The sequence below is a fragment of the Misgurnus anguillicaudatus genome, chromosome 25 (assembly GCF_027580225.2).
Source record: "Misgurnus anguillicaudatus chromosome 25, ASM2758022v2, whole genome shotgun sequence".
NCBI classification, from domain to species: domain Eukaryota; kingdom Metazoa; phylum Chordata; class Actinopteri; order Cypriniformes; family Cobitidae; genus Misgurnus; species Misgurnus anguillicaudatus.
Genome location: NC_073361.2, coordinates 24,499,071 through 24,522,824, shown reverse-complemented (window position 1 = coordinate 24,522,824; position 23,754 = coordinate 24,499,071). Strand labels below are relative to the sequence as shown.

Here is a 23,754-nt window from a genome sequence, read left to right as displayed (position 1 = left end):
ATGCCATAATGGGTGTGTCGTAGTGAGGACGCTCGCGTGATCACAACAAATGTTATGTTATGGTTCAGCTCTTTAAAACGAGAGATTTACATATCAACATTCACAAAGAGAAATGTCGAAAACTAGATTGAAGCAGTTATCAGGAAATGATAAATGAGACGCATAAACAATAACGCGTGTACTGTATTGAGGACGCATAAACAAAAGTGTGTCATGGCAACATGAAGTTGGTTTCAACTCTTTAAAATGAGGGATTTACAACATTCATGACGAGAAATGTCAGCAAACTGGACTGAAGCAGATATCAGGTAAGTTAGCTCGTCATGTACCGAGCTGAGGCAGAGATCATTCAGCAGCATAAAAGTATATTGCATCACATGCTCATTTGAGCATAATAAACAAAAATTCCCGCGTGTCATCCCAACAACATCATTCAGCTCCTCAAAACGGGGGTTTTAAATGCACATTAACAATCACAATAAGAAATGTCTGAAAACAGGATTAAAGCAGAGATCAGGGAGCTCGTCAAATATACACTCTGAAGCTGAAATCAGCTAGATTTCAATCACTAGAATGGCGCGTAAGGCACTTCTTTATAGTCTTATCATAAACAAAAATGCATGCGAGTTGTTTCTGGAGAGAGAAATAATAAATAATATCCAAACTTCAGATGCTCCATAGAAGATAGTTTGTTCCGGGACCTTGCAGATGCCGGCAAATCAAGTGTGAATGAACAAAAAAATCAAACGATCCCGGAAAAATCCAGGATGCATTTTTCGTGTATTTTCCGGAATGTCTGTGTGAAAAGGGCTTATTGGACAGAACACATTTCTGTGTTAAAATGTCCCAAATAATGGGTTGTTTTATGGGTAAAAACAACCCATTATTTGGGACATTTTAACCCAGAAATGTGTTCTGTCTAATAGTTACCCAGCCCTGGGTTAAAAACAACCCAACATTTTTAAAAGTGCATGCAATGGATTTATTACATTTAGTCCAAAACCCCAAATTCAGCATTAGTCCAGTGTGTTTTTAGAAATGCTTGTATGCTTCAATATTCAAAATCTTGCATACTTGTTAAAGACATATTTAGAGAATTATTGATGTATTTTGGTATGTTTACCTCTGGAGTCTGATCATGTGTTAGTTTTTAAACAAATTGTAAAATCTGTTGTTTGTTACAGTTTTTTTGACAGCTATTTTGGTTTTTCTTTATTGATAATTTTCTATTTATTTCCCTGATGTTCTGCATCTCTTAAAGATACATTTGGCAGTAGGCTTTTTCTAAGTACTAATGTAACAGATTAAGGGCTTTCTAGAAAATATGTGTCACTGTTATAATTTGGAAGTATTGTCAACAGTAATGTCCATTTGGCATAAATGTACAGCTGTAAGATAATACAATGTGGTTTAGTTAACATTCTGCTTAGTTATATTTAAGCAGAGGCAGTGAATGTTTTTTTCTATAAACGTGGTGACAGGGCCCACAAAGTAACTTATATGGCCCCCAGAAGTCCTGGATCGGCTCTGGTTTTAAATTCATAATGTATAAATCATATCTGTATGTCAAAAATAAGCAGTGTAATCGAAGTCTCTTTGTGCAGTGATTGAAAAATAAAGAGTTTATGGTGCCCGCACCGCGGTCAACCCCATATAATTAAATCACATGCCTTGAGTCGCTGTTGTTACACAGGATGGTGACACGGGAAAGCTCAAGCCCAGGAAACTGGCTGCAGTAACCCAGAATTTCACTTCAGTTAGTGAATTCAATCTGCTTCCATGTCTTTTCTAAGTAAAACTAAATTACTAAAAAAACAGATGAGACTTTTAATGTACCCAGGCAAAACTTAAAGCTGCATTGTCAGTTTAACTAATATTGTACATTTTATCAAAGCAAAGAATGCAAAAGAAGTGCTGCACACATGGCTTATTTGATTCAACGCTCAGCCCTTGTTTGTCTTCTTGCGGCGCTGCACAGACAGATCGGCATTTGATGTCTTAGCACTGCGAAACCAATTCAACAGTAAATGACTCAGTATGCTTTTAAATAGATCTCGCGGTAGTGTGATGTCACAGGCCAAAAGATCTGTGCTGCACCCCATTAAGTAAGATTAAGTCAAAATTATTCCGAAATTACCAATAAAATCAAACCAGGCAGACAGAGGTGTAACTCAAAGGAGGAAAGGTGCACAGTTAGTGGAAGTGCATGAAAGATGAAAGTAATAAAACGCTGACTATTATACAGCAGTTTAATGAAGAGAAATATTAAACTGCAGTGATTTTCAAGGTGACAAGACAAGAAACATTACTTCAGCTGAGCCACATGGGTGTCCAAATTTAATGCGCTGCCTTCAGCGTGTTTTTAACAAAATTCAACGCCACCCTTTACTTCTTGAATTTAAAAAACTAATTATTTTCGGTTAATTCACTAAAACGATCCTATATTCAGTTAGCCTATGCTTATTTACTCTCACTAGCCCAGTGTGCCCCAGAATGGTAAATTAATTATTACAATGTATTCCTAATAACCAATATAAGTCCTCTACATATTGACATTTGAAATCTATAGTTATTTGATTCTTTGGTTTTATTATTATTATGCATTGCATTACATTCACATATACATGTAGGTCTCTCTTACACAAACATACACACACACAGACACACACACACGCACGCGCACACACACACACACACACACACACACACACACACACACACACACACACACACACAATTTTTTATATCAATATCTATATTTATTATATTTTTTAACTCACAAGGGAACATTAATATTATTTGCATATTACACTTTTGTTGTTGTTTTATATTTAGGTTTCACTATTATCATTCTCAGTGAAGGAGCATCAGTGGAAGTTCATCCAGGAGGAAATGTTACTCTCCCTTGTACCATTAAAGATGATCAAGAGATAAACTGGATCGTTATAAATAACAATCAAACATTTGTTACAATTCTGAGACTACAATTTTTTATTAAGGCTAAAGTTAAACTAAGTCCATCTTTTACTCACCCAGACCATGAAGGACGAATTATAGCAGTTAGTTCTCTCACACACACTCACTCTCTGATTCTGATGAACATCACCAGCACTGATCTGATGATCTACTGCTGCATGAAGTGTCATCTTGAGCAAACTTACTGCACAAAACTGGACTTTGAAGGTAGAGCATTTTTTCATGGTTCCTGGCACAAAACTGAAAGTAGGGGTTTCAGGCTATTTGTGAATAATATTAAGGTCTTTTAATTTAGAATTCCTTAACAAAACATTAAAATAACATGTACAAACACTAACATGAGATGTTTTCAGACTAAGAAATTGTATTAATCTCTAGTTACAAATCACTTTAAGATCCATATATTTTATATAATGAAGGAATTTAGTGTTTGTAACCTTTGACAATTCAACTATTTACTATTTATAGAAAAAATCAGTAATCATATGAATACCAGCCTATGGATTTCTGTTCTTGTTGCGCTTCTGTCACTGTCACTGGTGTCTAATGTGTGTATGTGCTGGAGAAGACCAAAACAAGGTTAGTAGCACATAATACCTAATATATAATGTATTTACATAGATACATTCTAATTCTTTTTTTTTTCAGGAAATTTAAGTGAACCAAAAATAAACAATTCACAGGCTGATCAGGTATCAATCTTTTCTACTTTTAGAGGACTTGCTAGCAGATAAATTATTGAATATTATACAACAGTTCTTTCTGGTTCTCGAATCTGATTGGCTAAGAGCTATGCGATATTGTACTGATAACGGCACAGTAACCGCTTCACCTTTCGTATCATTTCGCCACCTAGTAAATGGAGGTCCTAAACAGGCTCATCTCTGAAAGGAAAAACACAGAAGCGCTGTTTTTAAACACTCTCCATGTGTCTTATTAGTTCACTAGCTCGTAAATCAGTCGGTGAATCCCAATCAGAAGTTATTATTCCGTTAAAGATCAGCGCTCTTGGATGTTATGTTAAACTTAATGGGATTAATGTCTTGTCACATCGTGTGGACACTTGGAAAGAGGAATGTAAACACTCGGTTTTTCTTCTGGAGCTATATCTCTTATCAGAACGCAAAAACACAGTGGAACTGCAGGTAAGCACCGCAGCTTTTAAATGTGGACATTGATCATTTATTTAATCGCGACGTGACTATTAAAACATGTTATGAGAATATCGCCACTGGTATATTTATAAGCAGCATGCGAAAACATCTCTCTGACACTTATAAAAAACAGTTTTCTATAGTACTGACAAGAACAAAGTTTAATAATAATCGAGTGCTCGTATCGCGTTAAGAGTAAATGGGAAACCAATAGTAACATTATATAAGTATAGTTTTATTAACTTTTACCTCGCGCCAAAATAACAACACAAAAGACACTAAATATGAATAAGAAAACAAGTAATAGTAATAGATCTCATTTTGACCCTCAAAAACAAACAAAGCGAATATCAGACCCAGGGAATCCCTGTCAGAGATGTAGCCCAGAGAGGGCGGTGGTCAGCGGGGCGAGTGAACACTGACGTCCGCTCATGCTTTGGTCTACCGAATCTCACTAAGCAAACGTTCAAACAGGCGCTATCTTTACTTATCGACTGTAGATTTAAATATAATAAATATATATTCTCGACTGAACTAATCTTAAAACTACACTTTGTGACCAAGAAACTTTAATATAAAGAAACGCCTATCCGTCCATTGAGTTATTATGAGATTCAAAGCAGCAGAAAGTGTTACCTGTCATTCTGGCAGCCCTCAAATCCATGGCGGAAGAAGTAGTTCTCAAACAAAGAGGCTTTTAAAATAACTCCGTTGTTGTTTTCTAGTTTTCGTTTTTCAAACGTGTGCCGTCGAACTGTTGTATAAAAGCAATATCGCTCTCGGAGTCGTGTGATATAGCTCTATGTCATCACGGCTGGGATTAGGCCAGAGGCACGAGGCCATAGCTATATCACACTCCTACCCGAGCAATATTGCTTAATTAAATAACGATATCAAACTCATATTTTAAACTACAATTAACATATTTAGGATAATGATCCACTCTGTAAAGCAGAATAGTGGGGTCTCTCATTATTTTATACTATTACTCTATTTGTTTCAGGGGGATGAATCGGATGAGATTTCATATGCATCTATAACCATAATCAAAGGAAGAAAAAACAGAGGAGAAAATCAGCTAACACATGACACCGTGTATGCAAGCATCAAATAAAAATAAAAAGACTGTACGCTTTTACAAAAATAAATATTCAATTTATTTTTTACAGTGCACATGCCCATACTTTTTATAAAGTGCACTTATCACACAAAAAGTATACTAAGTGTGCTAATTTCAACGCATTAGTGTACATTATTTGGAATTCATTTAAAATAAATCAAAGTTTAATTTCACATTAAATGTAATAAGATGAACTTTTGAGTATTTTTATTGGAGAGCTTAAATTGCACTTAAATACATCATATTTGCTTTTATTGTGTTTAAAATTGCTTTTATTGTGTTTAAAATATGGTTAAAGTGTACTTTTCAATGTACTAACATGCAATTTATGTGACCTAAAATACACTTTAATGTCTGTTGGAAATACATTTAAATGTGAATTAAATGTAATGTTTTCAAACAATTAAATGTGTATTAATTGTAATTAAACAGTGGCTGCTGTTGACTGCTCTTCCGAGGGGCGCAAATTCAAAATATGTGTTTGGAGTGTCATGCGTGTTGCTCATGTTTTTAAAATATGTGTTTGTTGCGTCATGTGAACCATGCGTCACGTGTTTTGTCAAAATAAGTGCCTGCTGCACACACATCAAAACCGTTTATGATAAAAGAGACGATAATGTTCACAAATACACGGAAGACACTCTCTTAACAGTAAACTCTGATTACGCATGAGATTATACGAGTATCTGGCAAACGCGAGCGTCTCTTTTATCATAAACCCTTTAGACGCGTCTGCAGCAGGCACTTTTTTTGACAAAACACGTGATGCACAAGGTTCACTCAATGCGCCGAACACATATTTTGAAATGAAGAACCACACGTCAAGCTACATACATATTGTGACGAACTTCGCATTGTGAACCCTTGAAAAAATAAGTCACCGGCTCTTCAATCTCTTGAACTCCAAACTGAATGTAAGAATGGGAAGGAAAGGTGATTTAAGCAATTTTAAGCGTAGCATGGTTGTTGGTGCCAGACGGGCCAGTCTGAGTATTTCACAATCTGCTCAGTTACTGGGATTTTCACGTACAACCATTTCTAGGGTTTACAAAGAATGGTGTGAAAAGGGAAAAACATCCAGTATGCGGCAGTCCTGTGGGCGAAAATGCCTTGTTGATGCTAAAGGTCAGAGGATAATGTGCCGACTGATTCAAGCTGATAGAAGAGCAACTTTGACTGAAATAACCACTCATTACAACCGAGGTATGCAGCAAAGCATTTGTGAAGCCACAACATGCACAACCTTGAGGCGGATGGGCTACAACAGCAGAAGACCGCACCGGGTACCACTCATCTCCAATACAAATAGGAAAAAGAGGCTCCAATTTGCACAAGCTTATCAAAATTGGACAGTTGAAGACTGGAAAAATATTGCCTGGTCTGATGAGTCTCGATTTCTGTTGAGACATTCAGATGGTAGAGTCAGAATTTGGCGTAAACAGAATGAGAACATGGATCCATCATGCCTTGTTACCACTATGCAGGCTGGTAGTGGTGGTGTAATGGTGTAGGGGATGTTTTCTTGGCACACTTTAGGCCCCTAGTGCCAATTGGGCATAGTTTAAATGCCACGGCCTACCTGAGCATTGTTTCTGACCATGTCCATCCCTTTATAACCACCATGTACAAATCCTCTGATGGCTACTTCCAGCAGGATAATGCACCATGTCACAAAGCTCGAATCATTTCTAATTAGTTTTTTGAACATGACAATGAGTTCACTGTACTAAAATGGCCCCCACAGTCACCAGATCTCAAACCAATAGAGCATCTTTGGGATGTGGTTGAACATCCCACAAATCTCCATCACTTGCAAGATGCTATCCTATCAATATGGGCCGACCTTTTTTAAAAATGCTTTCGGCACCTTGTTGAATCAATGTCCCGTAGAATTAAGGCAGTTTTGAAGGCGAAAGGGGGTCAAACACAGTATTAGTATGGTGTTCCTAATAATCCTTTAGGTGAGTGTATATCCCAGTTTTATTTTATATTAAATGGTAAAAAAAATGTGTGAACCACTTTGTGGCACTTTAATGCATCTTAACAACTTACTTTGTACATGAAATATGCTTAATATGTGCTTCTAAATATACAAACAATTTGAAGTGTACACTCGTTAGTGTACTACTACAGTGTGTGCTAAAGTGGAACAACTCTTGGTATGCTTAGTACACTTTAAGTATGATGTAAAAAGTGAATAGTTGGATCAGTACAATACACTTCTTCAATTGGTAGCATCCCCAAAAATATAATAAATAATAAGTTGGGTTAAACAGACTCAAAAACTATTTATTTCAAATACATATTTTTATTCACAGCATTCATTATTCACGCTTTTTGATTTAAAAAAAGGAACAATTACTTATTAAAGAATGATTTTAAGATGATGAGGTTTTCTAATGTCTTTTCCCACCAAAATAAACTTTAGTCTGACAGGTTTTGGGCTGATGGCAGTTTTAAAAAGAGAGACATGTCCATTTAACAAGACTGCCATCGTGGCACTGCTGTATTATGGGGTTAAGAGTGCAAAATTAAGTCTAAAAATGATCAAACACACTATGATCAGAAAAAATGATTACATCATGGTATTAATATCAGCATCAACAAGCAAACAATATAATTTTATCTTCTTTGGTTATATATAAGAAATCGGGTAAAGTGACCAGCAAGGTAAAACTAATAACTGTTAGAGTGACTTCTTGTTACTATTTCTTCAGTGACTGTGACAACAGTTGTTCATAATTAATAAGAAATGAATAAAGCAAACACTTTGAACATCGGTTGAGTTTGCTTACATAGTGGAATATCGTACATCTCAATGTTATTTTGGCAAAATGGCATTTAACCAAATTCAAGGTTTTTTAGGATAGAAGTGGGTTACTTCATAGCCGGACAATACTGGGTCTATACAGCAGTTAGCAGTCTTTTAACTATCTCTGTTTTTGCTCGGTGTGTAACTTTAACACTGAATTATTGCTCTAACATTATCTTACCACGTGTGAATTTTAATTCAACACTGGGGGTTTTGCTGTGCACATACAAACCATTTTTGTAAATTAAATGCTTTTTATTGTTGTTGTGTGTATGTTGTTGACTAATAAGAAATTCACCTCAACTAAACATTATTTTTAATGATTATACATACTAACCTACCATATATTACATAATTCAGTTAATGCCTAAATAAATGTATATACAAAGTGTAATCATTTTTAGATCATTCAATAAACAATAAACAAATGTTGGAAGTTTCACAAGTAAAATTGTGTTGATTAACGGCAAACCTAATCATACAATAATGTAATCAATTTAATATTGTTATATGGCTGTATAGAGCACTGTACAGGAGACATTTTTAAATAAAAAAAATAAAAAAATAAATAACGTATTTGCAACTCCTTGATGTAGACTATATATTTTCCAATTAGCATTATGTCATGATGTTGAATATATGAGTAAAGAAGAACTTAAATAAGCAGATGGAATAGAACTTTACTTTTTGTTGTGATTTGCTCATACTGCGAAAATGAAACAGACGCGCGAGACAAGCCAATGGAATGCTACAGAAACGAAGCCTCGCTTTCCTATTGCTGAATCTGATGCCGAGTCATACAGCAGAATGACTACCTCCTTTGTAAAACCTAACCAGAATTGCGGGTTGAGTATCAAGCCGAGAAACTATCGCAGAGAGTACCTGACAGTGAACACAAGTAATCTTGGAAACAAGCACTGAGAATGCTGTGAGTATGCTGTCTTCTAGTGCATTCGCCTATATTTTCAATAGAGAGCTGAATATCCTGCTTCTAGAGAATTGCTTTCAATTTGACATTAACTGAAAACCGGAGAAGAGGCTGGACAAGAGAGACACGAACAAGACGAGTGCCAGTCAATCATCGATACTGCAGATAGCAGACTCGAGGGCAGATCCAAAGTCGGCAGCTACTGTATCTACGCGAGGGAACATTAACTGACCATATTAGAGCTGTTTATTAACAAAACGTTTTATTATTATATACTTTAAGGTTATTAAGACGCATTTACACAGACACACATTGTTACTATGGACAAAATAAAATGGTTTTTCTTTGTAACCAATTTAATTAATATTTCATCCTTTAAATACAGGTCAACAGGCATCTCGTGCATTCTTCTGTGGATTGCCATTAGCGTCGTTCACGGAGGCGAGGATTTTATATATTTAGTAATGTAGTGTAGTTTAATTAATAGAATTGTTGCAATTTTTAAAAATGTGTCCGATTTCATCGTATGTTATTCTGTTTTGTTGTTAGGTTTCAAAGTAGGCTGTAAGGGTCACAGCACAACATTGTCCTGCCTGGACGAAGATAATATTAAGGACAAGGCTGGGAGCAATATACTTTGGAAAAAAAGTTCAGGTGAATGGGTGATTTGGAGACAGTCTGGAGCGAAGGAATTGGGAGAAGATTTCAAGAACAGGGGTATAAAGATCAATGACGATGACCTATCTCTTTCCATTATTGAATGTAATCCGTTGGATGAAGGTGTGTATATTTTGTGCATCAATGGACAACCAAACTGTCAAGTACGACTGTTTGTCGAAGGTATGTAGAACTGACGTTTTAGGCAAAATGTATTAGTTTTAATTTAAAAATAAAATAGGTAAAATGCCAATAATTAAAGTGAAATAAAGTTATGTTTTCCTTTCTTTTAAACAGACACACAACAATGCACTCAATCAAAACAAAACTCATCAGGTTTGTTAATGGGATTCTGCTGTTTTTGTTGAACATTTAGTCTGTAATTATTATTTAGGTGTTTCTTCATTAAATTAAGGTTGTGTTCAATGCATTAAGCAAAATGTTTAATTTTGAAGGCTTCACTTAACAAAATAATATTTATTTTTGTTCATACAGAAAAATCTACTGAAAGCCCCACATTTTCTGCTGTGCCAAAACAAGGTACAGTGTATGAATCTGTAATTTCTACATTTAGTATTTTTACATTAAATTTAAGTTTCTTGAGTTCAATGTTTTAAATAATTTTGTGAGCTTCACTAAACAAAAGTATATTTGTCCCACAAAAGAATCAACAAGAACCCCCAAGTTTTCTGTTGTGCCCGAAAAAGGTATAAAAAAACATTATAAACATTATGATTTCTATTTGTGCAGTAACATAATCTGTCTTAATAAGTTTGGTTTATTGTTAATGTAGTTACTTTTTTACTTTGCGATTATCAAAATTTACATCTTTTCTCTCCTTAGGTCTTACAAATGAAAAAATCAGAAACAGATTTATCCTTATCGGGTGTTTACTTTTTTGTGTGGTTTTATTGGTGGTTGTCATTATGGTTGTGGTTGTCAAACAAAAAGATACGACTGAAAATGACAAATCAGAATCTAAACTTCTTCACACGGTCATACATACTTAAGTGTCAAAACTTGTCCTCTGAGTTTGACCTTGGTGATGACCCAACAGCTTCCCATAAAGATGAACCTCTGTACCACAGTGTTTTTAACACTTTCATCTTCATGGGAAACTCTTCGTTCATGACAAAAGCCAAAATCAGAGGAAAAGTAATGAACATGAAATCCGTGACAATACATCATATATTTAGAATTCTTTTAAGGTTTGCAGAGGAAAGTTGTGTCCCAAAGTACAATTTTGAAAAAAGTCATAAGGTTAGACAAATTAGAATAATTTTGTGTAAAAATAGTTTAGATGCATGTTCAACTCATACATTCTATGTATTTATTTCATGTATTCTATTTGAGAGATCAGAAGATTATTATTTTAATGGTAAAAATGAAATTTGGGAAATTATTTGTGTCAAGGCATGTCTTCATATAACCAAAGGCTTGCACTATCATATATATGTACGTGGGATATGGGGCACTATGCACTTTTTTTATTATATATTATCATTTATGTATTTTATTTATTTATACTTTAAGGTGTATTCTATATATTTAGAATACATTACAAGGTGTATTATATATTTTCCTTATAGGAATTGTATATTTAATAAAATATTTTTAATAAATACAAATTTGATCTTTTTTTTAATGTTTGGAGGTAAAATAGCACCTTATTTACTGCACATGCTGTTTGCTCTCTGTGTACGTCACCTCATTGTGCACAGTAAATATTAAACTAATCTTTTTCTATTGTATCAGAGGATGGAGAGTGAAATCTGATGCATGCTGAACGTTTGTACAGATTGGCCAAACCTGTGTCCAATTTAGCTATATATGGTCTGGAAAATGTTAATCATTGAAGTATGTATTTAATAATTAAATTTTTTATTTAGTGCTGTCACAACCTAAATCCAATAGTCCACATTACAGAACAATGAATGAATTTACAAAATTACATCAAATTATACATCCAGGACTTCTTCAGGTAACCCTTTACAATAGTAACTGTATGATGTTGAGGTCAATTTTTTCACACTGAAAACAACTAAGAATTTTTCTGAATATCAACAGTTAGTTTTGTGAACAACTATCACAAAACATAAAACAGTCATTAATTTTCCAAGTAACATTAACTGACATTACATTTACTTTAGCAGCTCATTGGGCAGCTTCATTTCTGCCCCAAGTGGCTGTTTGTTAGGGTTTGGCATCTTATCTGAACACAGATTTTTATTCAAGAGTAGCTCTGTGTAGTTCTGGTGGGCAGCAAACTCTCTGCCCCACATGTGAGCAACCACACAAAGTGTAAAGGAGGTATGGGGATTATAGTGGTGGTTTCCCAGACAGGGATTAGTTTAAAACAGGAGTAGGTCTTAGTTTAATTGTGAAATAAAACTAGTTTTAACAAACATGAAATCATTACTTGTGTGCATTTTGAGGCAAAACAAAGGACACTGATGTATTTCAAGACATATCAATGCAAGTTGTTTTCAGTTTGGACAGCTCTTACATCTATTTTAGTCTAGGATTAGTTTAATCCCTTTCTGGGAAACTGCCCCATAGAGTTTCAAGAATACTGTATTTCCTGCTCAACCTGCCTGACAAGCGTCAGGTGAAATAAAGTTATTTTTGGAAACTGAAACTTAATCTGCTATAGATACCAAACTGTCAACATCAAAACTGCTCATGTCATTGACTATTTTTACAGTACATGTACACCAATAATGTGATCATTTCCAAAAATCAGAGTAAGGACCTAATCGCAGTACATGACTAAAGTTAACCTCTTCAGATTTAAGAAAAATGAGTAAACTGTATTAAACATTTTGAATTCTTGTTTTTTTTTATTAAAATATGAGTTAAAAAAACGTCTCGGTTACGGATGTAACCCTCGTTCCCTGAAGGAGGGAACGGAGACGTCACGTCGTGACCGACGAATTGGGAGCTCGCTTAGAGAGACCAATCTGCTTCGAATACTACTAAAACGCCAATGAACTTGGCATTGAGATATTTGCATAATGCTGGTGCCGCCCCGCCAGGTGCGTATATAAGGCGCACGTGCAAATAGGGAAATCAGCTTCTGTTCACTGAGAAAGCCGGAAGGTGACCGGCCTAAACAGCAGGTGGCAGCACCTGTGGCGACGGGACGTGACGTCTCCGTTCCCTCCTTCAGGGAACGAGGGTTACATCCGTAACCGAGACGTTCCCTTTCAGTCAGTCACTACGACGTCACGTCGTGACCGACGAATTGGGAAACCCTACTAAAACGCCACTAGGGGCTGACCTCTTCCAGTGTCTGCATAAAGCCCTCCGGTTCCACTTAAGGATAGGAGAATTAGGTTTTAAGGCAGAAGGCCGGGCACTAGATGTTCCTTTAACCCCACAGTAGTGCCAGCGACTGGGAAGCGCCCTATCTGAGCGGTATAGGGACGCTGCGGAAGCCACCGCCCCGTTAAGGGCTAATGGTGGGCGAAAGTCAACCGTAGTTGAGGTAAAATGACAGCCGTGGCTGTGTAAGCAAAGCAGTGCTCTGCTAAGGGAAACGTGGGCTGGTAGGATTAACCCCACGGAATAATACTCACGGAGGAACCCGTTGGGACACAATGTGGGGCCCTGGCCAAACACGTAGGTTCGTAAGAATACAGCTAGTGAAAGGCTGACAGCCAATGCTCCGCAACAAAGGCTGTCAAGGCAGTGGAGAGAGCAAATCAAACCATTACACATTTTTGCTCTGTTAGCCTTCCATACTAAAACTCAATTTGGAGCCTCAGTCGGAGGCTGCAAGCCGACTTGCGAGTCTGCCCTCCGTGTCCTCCCTGGTGAGGACAGAACACGAGAGGATACAGGCTCGATACGAACATTGTAAAATCTAATGAACGTATTAGGTGTCGCCCAACCAGCAGCTCTACAAATGTCTGTTAGCGAGGAACCACGAGCTAATGCCCAAGATGAGGCAACACTCCGAGTGGAGTGCGCTCTCAAATTAAAGGGGCAAGGAATGCCCTGCAAATTGTAAGCTAGGGCGATAGTATCAACTATCCAATGAGACATCCTCTGCTTAGTGACAGCTTTCCCTTTCTGCTGGCCACCATAACAAACAAAGAGCTGGTCCGAGGTCCTGAAGCTTTGTGTGCGGTCCACGTAGAATCGCAGTGCGCGTACGGGGCACAACAAAGCCTCGGTTGGGTTTGCCTGCTCCAAAGGCAATGCTTGCAAGCTCACCACTTGATCTCTAAAGGGAGTAGTGGGAACTTTGGGCACGTAGCCTGGTCTGGGTCTCAAAGTCACGCTCGAGACAGAAGGACCAAACTGAAGGCACGAATCGTCAACAGAGAATGCATGTAAATCCCCTATTCTCTTCACCGACGCCAATGCTAGTAGGGTCAGAGCTTTCATTGATAAAAGCTTCAGACTCGCAGACTGCAAAGGCTCGAACGGAGGACTCTGCAGCGCTTTCAGCACCATGGACAAGTCCCAGGGAGGAATAGAAGGGGGGCGTGAGGGGTTTAGCCTACGAGCGCCTCTCAGGAATCTAATAACCAAATCATGCTGGCCCACTGATCTGCCGTTAATAAGTGAGTGATGCGCAGATATAGCGGCGATATCAACTTTAATAGTGGACGGTGACAGCCTACCATCTAATCTATGTTGAAGATATAAAAGCACGATGTTAATAGGGCATTCTCTGGGGTCCTCGCGTTGCGAAGAGCACCAGGTGACGAAAAGGTTCCATTTTAACGCGTAGGCCCGTCTCGTAGACGGAGCTCGTGCCGCGTCAATAGTGTTAGATACCACCTGGGGCAAATCACTTAAACCTTGTGTCACAAGCCAGGGGCTGGCCGCTAGTGGTTAAGCCGCGCCCCTTCTAAACTTCCACCTCGAGGAGGTCCCCAAAACCAACCCAATGACCAGACAACAACGAGTACAAGGTAAGTATAAAATATTCTTTATTTATTTAAATAGTTAAAATATACGGGGAGTTGGGGAAAGGGAAATTAAAACTAAAGTCAGAATCTATCCTCCAGGGGGGGGGGGTTTGCGTCGGGGAACGGGCTCCCGCCTCTGGTTCCCTCTGCCCGTGGTGCGCTCCTCTTCCTTCCTGGAGGCAGAATGAAATCACAATGAGCGTTGGTATAAGCTTTTCCTGTCAGTGTACCTTTAACAGCGCACGGCGGTTCGCCGCCTATCTCCCACAGCTCCTTGCTCGTTGACTCACTCTTCTTCCTTATTCTCTCTCTCTCCACAGATTCTGCTGGGACACAGGGACACAGTGAATCGGTTCCAAGGTTTTCTCTCACCTCTATGCTGGTTACAGCTTCTAGGTAGGTATGGCTCGCTTCACAGCTCAATATCTCAGTGTTCACACTGGCTCTCTTTCTCTCCACAGACGACTGCTGGAATACAAGGATACAGTGAATCGACTTCAAGATTTTCTCTCACCTCTGTGCCGGCTACAGCTTCTAGGTAGGTGTGGCTCTCTTCACAACTCAATATCTCAGCGTTCACGCTGGCTCTCTTTCTCTCCACAGACGACTACTGGGATACAAGGATACAGTGAATCGACTTCAAGGTATTCTCTCACCTCTGTGCTGGCTACAGCTTCTAGGTAGGTATGGCTCTCTTCACAGCTCAATATCTCAGTGTACACGCTGGCTCTCTTTCTCTCCACAGACGACTACTGGGATACAAGGATACAGTGAATCGACTTCAAGGTTTTCTCTCACCTCTGTGCTGGTTACAGCTTCTAGGTAGGTATGGCTCTCTTCACAGCTCAATATCTCAGTGTTCACGCTGGCTCTCTTTCTCTCCACAGACGACTGCTGGGATACAAGAATACAGTGAATCGACTTCAAGGTTTTCTCTCACCTCTGTGCTGGTTACAGCTTCTAGGTAGGTATGGCTCTCTTCACAGCTCAATATCTCAGTGTTCACGCTGGCTCTCTTTCTCTCCACAGACGACTGCTGGGATACAAGAATACAGTGAATCGACTTCCAGGTTTTCTCTCACCTCTGTGCTGGTTACAGCTTCTAGGTAGGTATGGCTCTCTTCACAGCTCAACCTCTCACAAACGGCTACGGGTGGCGGGCTTAACGCTGGCTAGCTATGCAATGCGTCGATTGGACAGTAGTTTACGATGGGACGCCGGGGACCAAGACCCACTCGGCGAAGTTGTTGGTTGACAGAGGGGCGAGGACGTCACGCCGGCACACCGGGTCGAGCGCTGCCCTTTCCTCGAGACCCGTTGGTCAATCGAAAACCGGACCGGGGCGCCCTTTCGTCGAGACCTCGGGCCGGCGGGTCTCGTTCGCCTCTACTCTGTAGTGATGAAAAGGACACAGATAAAGTAACAACAGCAAATGTAGTACTCACGCACACCGCCACTCGCACAGTTCTTCACCGCCACTCTATAATACCGTCAGACTGAAGCACACTACAGCATAATCGTGCAGATGTTCTCTAGCGCCGTTTTTCCTCTTCGCCGTCCCGGGACGAGTGACTGAAGGCAGGGTTACGTCAGACAAGACACAGCACTCTCACTGCAAGACACAGCATTACACAGCACCACTTCAAGTGAAAATTTCTACATCCAAAAGACTCACCCACCACGCTCAGTGCACACAATGACACCCGCCTTCATCCACTTTGCTCTGGGCGAGAATAGGGAGATGGTAGACGGCCTAGTATTTGTTTATTGGCGTCACTGTAGCTGCTTACACAATAACCCTTCGGCTCACCCACCACGCTGGTACAGGGGTAGGGCCCTCGTTCGCTCTTGAAAACACTCCAAACGATTGTATAAATCAACTGCATATAAAACACCTACTTCAAGTGATGTATTTACTCACAACTTTGGTCTCCCTCCGTCCTAGGTTGACTTCACGCTGTAATGACTCCAGATGCATAAACGAGGCGTTTCCAGCCACCAACACCACTTTTCCACAGGTGTGTACTCACAACAGTAAGTTTTCCTCTTCCTCCGTTTCTGTCATTCAGCGTCGGTATCTGTCTAATATTCCACCCATAAGGTCATCGATGTCTTCCTTTGTATAGATCTATAATCCAAACGAGAGAGAGAGAGAGAGCAATACAGCGATCCAAAACAGCGTATCCGGCGAGCCCAACTCGGCGCTACGATACACAATCACCCACCGTAACAACAACCAAGACTGTGATTCACGTTGTCCTAAAATACTCTCTTGGTGTCGCTTTTGTCCAATCACCCGGCGCTCCTCCTAATAACTCCCAGCTGTGTGTAATTTGGCTGATTTCAGCGTTCGCGACGCTACCGGATGTCCGGTGTTTTCTCTTACCGGTCCGGGCGGAAACATCCGGGCGGAACCAAACTTTCTCAATTTTTGGTTCCGCCTAAAAGATCGTCACTCCTGTGACACTTGCGCGCGCTCAACGACCAAACGTGGAGATTCCACAGGTCGGGGCGCGGGTGCCATAATGTGCCCCCTCCTTGAGAAAGAAGGTCCTTCCTCAGGGGAATCCGCCAGGGAGGGGCTGTCGCGAGGAGCATTAGTTCCGGAAACCAATTCCTGGTCGTCCAATATGGGGCGATCATTAAAAGGCTCTCCTCGTCCTGCCTGACTTTGCACAGTGTCTGTGCTATTAAACTCACTGGGGGGAACGCATTTTTGCGCATGCCCCGCGGCCAGCTGTGTGCCAACGCATCCACGCCGAGGCTGCCCTCGGTTAGTGAATAAAACAGGCGACAATGGGTATTGTCTGGTGACGCAAATAGGTCTATCTGCGCCCGACCGAATTTCCTCCAAATCAGCTGGACCGTCTGTGGGTGGAGTCGCCATTCGCCGGGCGCGCCGCTCGGGAAAGCGCGTCTGCCGCTGTATTGAGCGAGCCCGGGATGTAAATGGCACGAAGGGACCTCAGATGCTTCTGACTCCAAAGGAGGAGATGACGAGCGAGATGCGACAGGTGACGAGAGCGCAAACCGCCTTGACGGTTGATATACGCTACAGTCGCACTGTTGTCTGAGCGCACTAGTACATCCTTCCCTCGCAGCTCCGTAGCGAAGCGTACGAGTCCCAGATATACTGCCCATAACTCGCGGCAATTGATATGCCAATGCAACTGGGGTGCTGTCCACACCCCCGAAGCCGTGAGCTCGTCGTACGTGGCTCCCCAGCCCGTGTCGGAGGCATCTGTGTGGACAACAGCATGCCGGGAGACCTGTCTCATGGACACGCCGGCCCTGAGAAACGCGGGGTCTGACCACGGGGGGAATGTTAGGCGACACGCAGGTGTAATGGTTACACGATGGATGCCAGCGCGCCACGCTCTCCTCGGGACTCGATCGTGAAGCCAACGCTGAAGCGGTCTCATATGGAGCAGCCCGAGCGGTGTCACGGCCGCTGCTGCTGCCATACGCCCCAGGAGTCTCTGAAATTGTTTCAGAGGGACCGCATTCTTCCCTCGGAATGAACCGAGGCAAGTCAGAATTGATTGGACGCGCTCTTCTGTTAAACGCGCCGATAAATCGATCGAGTCCAGTTCCATACCGAGAAAAGAGATCCTCTGCGTAGGGCAGAGTTTGCTCTTTTCCCAGTTGACCCGAAGACCCAAACGGGCGAGATGTTGAAGTGTTAGATCTCTGTGTTCGCACAGCGTCCGCAGAGAATGCGCTATTATAAGCCAATCGTCGAGGTAAGCCAGAATGCGAACACCGCTCTCTCTGAGGGGCTTTAGCGCCGCCTCTACTACTTTCGTGAACACACGGGGAGAGAGAGACAGCCCGAACGGTAAAACTTTGTACTGATATGCCCGTCCCTCGAACGCAAACCGGAGAAACGGTTTGTGACGAGGGAGAATGGACACATGAAAGTACGCGTCTTTCAGGTCTATCGCTGCAAACCAATCTTGGGGGCGTATTGCACTGAAAATTTGTTTCGCTGTAATCATCCTGAAAGACCTCTTCTGAAGAGATTTGTTCAGGACCCGCAAATCCAAAATCGGTCGTAACCCGCCGCCTTTCTTGGGTACTATGAAATACGGGCTGTAAAAACCCGATCTCATCTCGGTAAGAGGGATCGGCTCGATCGCGTCCTTCGCCAGCAGGACTTCGACCTCTGCACGCAGTACATGTGCAACGGACGCTTTCACCGTGGTGAAACGTATGCCCGCAAATTTGGGAGTGTGCCGATTGAATTGAATTTCGTAACCAAGGCGGATCGTGCGTAAAACCCAACGAGACGGACTGGGAAGCTGAAGCCAAGCCCCCAGGGACCGTACGAGAGGAATTAACGGCACTACCGGTGTACCCGCGGCGGGGCAGCGAGGCGGGACAGGCGGGACTGCCGGTGCGTCTGCCGTGACAGCATAAGCATCTACAGTATGTGTGTGTGTGACACTGACCTGAGCCCGCTGAGGGAAACGGTCGTCCGGTCTCCTCAGCTGAGGACGCAGACTCCGAAGGGGTTGCTGGTGGTCCGGTCTCCGTAGCGGAGAGCTCGAACTCCTCAGAACACCCACTGGCGATAGAGGAGAGGGAGGAAGAGCATCTGACTGCCCGCTCACATCTCTCTCGATCCTCTGGAGACCTGGAGAAGGAATAGGAATGCACTCTTTTTGTGGTTTTGTGGGTGCCGGCTGAGAAGCCGGCGGAACAGAAACAAAACGAAACAAAAGATTTTCCACCCGGCCCTCTACCGGTGGAAGGAGCGGTGCCATCACCGTCTCCCGCTGAGTTATCCCATCCAACTCCAGGTCGCCCGTCTCAGGGCCGCTTCGATTTCCGTTTGCCACGGGAAGCGGGTGGTGCGGGCGGGGCGGGCTGCCGACGGCTGTTCCCCCTCCGTGGTCTAGAAGACGTTCTAGCGGGGGGGGCGGAGGCAGCCGCCGGAGGGCGCCCTCGGCAAGGAGCAGACGGGGCCGCCGGCGCTGGGGGGCGAGATGCAGGTCGCTTGCGCCGGGGCATGATCTGAGCGATCACTTCCGTCTGCTTCTGGGCGGTGGGGAACTGCTGGGCAAACGACTCCACCGACTCGCCGAACAGGCCTGCCTGGGATACGGGCGCATCCAAGAACTTGTTCTTTTCAGCATCCGTCATGTCGGCCAGACAGAACCACAGATGGCGTTCCTGGACCACCATCGTGGACATCGCACGACCAATCGCCTGTGCCGTGACCTTCGTAGCACGGAGGGCCAGATCCGTAGCGGCCCGGAGCTCCGAAAGCACAGGCGAGTCGTGTCCTCCCTCGTGCAGATCTCTCAAGGCCTTGGCCTGGTGGACCTGCAGCAACGCCATAGCGTGCAGGGCTGAAGCCGCCTCTCCACATGCATGATAGGCAGCCCCCGTTAAACCGGAAGACTGTCTGCAAGCACGGGAGGGGAGGGTTGGACGATCCTTCCAAGTGGGAGCGTTGGCCGGACACAGCTGCATCACGACCGCACGCTCCACGGGGGGAATCCCCGTATAACCCTTAGCGGCTCCATCGGTGAGGGAGGTGAGGGGGGAGGGCTGAAACGGCCGTAAACGGGTAGAATACGGCGACCTCCAGGTCCTGGTCAGCTCCTCGTGCACCTCGGGGAAGAAAGGCACTGGCGGAGAGGGCTGTGAAACCCGGGCAGCTCCAAAGAACCAATCATCCAGGCGGGACGGTTCGGGCTGTGGGGGGTGAACCCACTCCAACCCTACGGTCTCCGCCGCTCGAGAGAGCACGGCCACCATCTCTGGATCGAAATACGGCGTCACGACCCGTCCGGAAGGGGGGAGGACATCCGGATCCTCAGAGGGAGAGGGCCCACCCTCGGATGCTGCGGTCTCCGTGGACCCGGAGGGAGGCACGACAGATCCAACAGACATCGTAGAACACGACTCTGAAGTTTCCATCGGCGCATCAACCGGCTGTGGATGAGGAGGCTGAGAGCCGGAGGACGAATCCCCCGACCGGTTCAGCACAGTGATGCGGAGATCATCCTTCGAGAGCTTCACAGCCGCACCGTGGCGGCGATCAGAGCTCGTCGGACGTGGGTTGCGTTTTTCCCGGAGGAAAGACAACCGTCTCCGCAAATCCACAAGGGACATGTTCTCGCAGTGAGAACACTTACCCCAAGCGAACGCTGCCTCAGCGTGCTCGATGCCCAAGCACGAAAGACAACGCTCGTGACCATCCTTCGGACCCATATACTTCCCGCATCCAAGATCGCACGGACGAAAAGCCATCCTGAAAAGGACGCTAATCTCCGGATATACGAGAGAGTGGCTGCCTTTAACAAGGCACAAAGCTCTCTCGTATCACTCTTTTAGGGAAATTCACTCAGATGCTCAGTTGATGATGCGCACAGGGAAAGGCAACGCACACACTAAACTCAAAACAAAAAGATGCAGAGCCTGTGGAATACTGCGAAGCGTCTGCTGTGGTACTGCCAGTCCAACCAACTTCCGCAATCGATCCCAACAGAGTAAAGTAGCTTCTCAGTAGCAGATACTGCCGGCTTTCGAAGCGATAAAAAGCTGATTTCCCTATTTGCACGTGCGCCTTATATACGCACCTGGCGGGGCGGCGCCAGCATTATGCAAATATCTCAATGCCAAGTTCATTGGCGTTTTAGTAGTATTTGAAGCAGATTGGTCTCTCTAAGCGAGCTCCCAATTCGTCGGTCACGACGTGACGTCGTAGTGACCGACTGAAAGGGAACATAAATATATGAAAATATAAAATATACATAAAAATATAATTGGAGTAATTCTAAATGAACCCATTATTGAGTAAATTTAACTTAATTTTATCATGTATAATCCAGGTAAATTTGATTAACTTAATATTTTGGTGTTGAAACTACATGAATGAATTTAGTAAACATAACTAACTAGGCAGTAGACTCGTAGTTCCCAGCATGCTTTGCATGAGACTGCATTTGCACATGTTGGATATGCTAATGGTATGGCTATACACTCAAAAAAATGAAATGTTGGGTTTAATTAAAAAATATTTTGTCAGCAAAGACATGGACGCCTCCTGTGATCGTTGTGGCTACACCCCTGCTTCATTGTGTTCCGGCAAGATGGCTAGCTAGGCGCACGTGTTTTGCTGAGCTCTGGCAGATGTTTGTATAATTTGTAAGTTTACGTTTGATTTCTCATATACCGGCCTCAGAATTGTTCATAATTGAAGACAAAGTTAATTTTGTGTTGGTTTGTCGTTGTAATTCAACTAAATCAACGAGTTTAAAACCTCCAAATGTGGCGGAGTTGGCGATCTCGAGCACGAAGTATATCAATGAAAATGGATCACCATTACGGTCGAGAAAACGCCAAAGACAGACGAAGAGATTCATCCTACATAACACCAACAAAAACTCCTTCTAAAAAGGTCAAACCAGATGATGGTGATATCTCCAATGCAGCGTTGTTGCAAGCAATTAACACCCTAACAACGAGATTTGACTCACAAGACAAGAAACTGGAGGATATTGCAGACCAGATTCGACAAAACAGTACAATGATTGTGTCAATCTCCAAATCAGTGGAATTTAACGCTGCTGAGATCAAAGATCTTAAACAAAAATGTGTCGTCTTGGAAAAGCAAACAACACATCTCATCAAATCCAATGAGGAGTTAAAGTTGAAGACGTCGGAAATGGAGCGTTATAAACGCAGATGGAATCTTCGCATCAAAGGTATGAAAGAGCATGACAACGAAGATACACGGAAAGAGGTGAATTTACTCTTAGCTGAGATAACCCCACACTTGGTTCAGAAGTTGGAAGATGTAGTTGATTCGGTGCACAGAGTTGGGAAAAGGGAGTCTGGAAGACACCGCCAAATAATTGTTCAATTCACCATGCGCAAATATAGAGACGTCATCTGGAAGACCACAAAGAATTCCCAGGTGTGTATCGAACGGGGAATTAGATTTGCGGAGGATCTGACAGCAGAGGATCGGGAAGCCGGTGCAGCTCTCTGGCCGCTTATTCAAGAAGCTAGAAGTGCTGGTAAAAAGGCATTCTATCGCGGTCCGTTTGGTTATATTGAGGGCCGTCTCATCTCGTCTGCAACTAAAAACCTCGGCTAATTTTGTTTTTTTTTTCATGGAAAAAAGAAGAGGCTGTGTGTAGTGAGAAGAACTGAATATGAACCAATACCTGCCAGAGCATCAGTTGCTCATTTATTTCTTTACTTGGTCTCATCCTAATAGCTGGTGTTTGTTTTATTCCAGCAGTGTTTTTTTTTTTGACTGTGGTTTAATAATACTGTTCTAGTTCTATGTTTCATCTTACGAGTAGTATCTCGTTTCTTTCACTTAATGTTAGGGGTCTTAGAGACAGTACAAAAAGAAAGGCAATATTTTTGTTTTGTAAAGAAAGAAAAGTTAATTGCACTCTTTTACAGGAAACTCATTCCAGTGACAAGGATTGCTCATTTTGGTCTAATCAATGGGGTGAATCAATCCTATTTGATCACGGTACAACTCGCTCTGGAGGTGTTGCTCTTCTTTTAAATAATTTTCCTGGAAAAGTTATTGAATTAAGATCTAGTTTAGAGGGACATTGGTTACTTTGTATCCTCAAAACTGAAAATGGTTGTATTATATTAGGAAATGTGTATGGTTACAACAATTTAACTCGAAATAGACTGTTCATTTCTGACATTTTGACTGTAATAGAGGAAATGAAAGAAAAATATAATACTGATTTAATCATTTTAGGAGGTGACTTTAATATGGTTTATAATGAATGGTTAGATAGGTCACCTACTAGACACACTGCTCATCATTATAACTCTATACTAGTAGATTTTTGTAATGCTTTAGGCTTAGTTGATCCTTGGCGTGAATCAAACCCAATGTTAAAACAGTTTTCTTGGTTTAAGCCTGATGCATCTAGCAAGTCACGAATTGACTATTGGTTAATTTCCCAAAGTTTTTTGCTATATAGAACTACCTGTAATATATCTGCAGCTCCCCTTACATATCATTGTTCAATTCAATTGATGATAAATCAGAAAGAAAAAAATGTTCATAACAGAGAGTACTGGAAATGTAGCTCTCACTTACTTGAAAAAGAGGAATATGTGAAAATGGTAGAGAAACTTATTTCTAACATTTTGAATGATGTAAGTCTGGTTTCCTGGATAAGTAAATAGGA

The 23,754-nt window shown here is 42.1% G+C and overlaps 1 protein-coding gene across 1 annotated transcript; it reads left to right on the top strand.

Annotated features, from left to right (window-relative positions):
* Positions 1–8,894: 8,894 nt before the first annotated feature.
* Positions 8,895–11,211, top strand: LOC141362180 (uncharacterized). Its single transcript, XM_073864220.1, has 7 exons — positions 8,895–8,990; positions 9,376–9,431; positions 9,540–9,830; positions 9,945–9,983; positions 10,143–10,187; positions 10,313–10,354; positions 10,491–11,211. Exons 1-7 carry the CDS (start codon positions 8,986–8,988, stop codon positions 10,655–10,657), a joined length of 645 nt encoding a protein of 214 aa, XP_073720321.1. The 5' UTR covers positions 8,895–8,985; the 3' UTR covers positions 10,658–11,211.
* Positions 11,212–23,754: the final 12,543 nt, after the last annotated feature.

Coding starts and splice junctions, on each gene's coding strand:
- LOC141362180 (XM_073864220.1), top strand. Junction 9,831..9,944: donor AGTACGACTGTTTGTCGAAG/GTATGTAGAACT, acceptor TCTTTTAAACAG/ACACACAACAATGCACTCAA. Junction 9,984..10,142: donor ATCAAAACAAAACTCATCAG/GTTTGTTAATGG, acceptor TTGTTCATACAG/AAAAATCTACTGAAAGCCCC.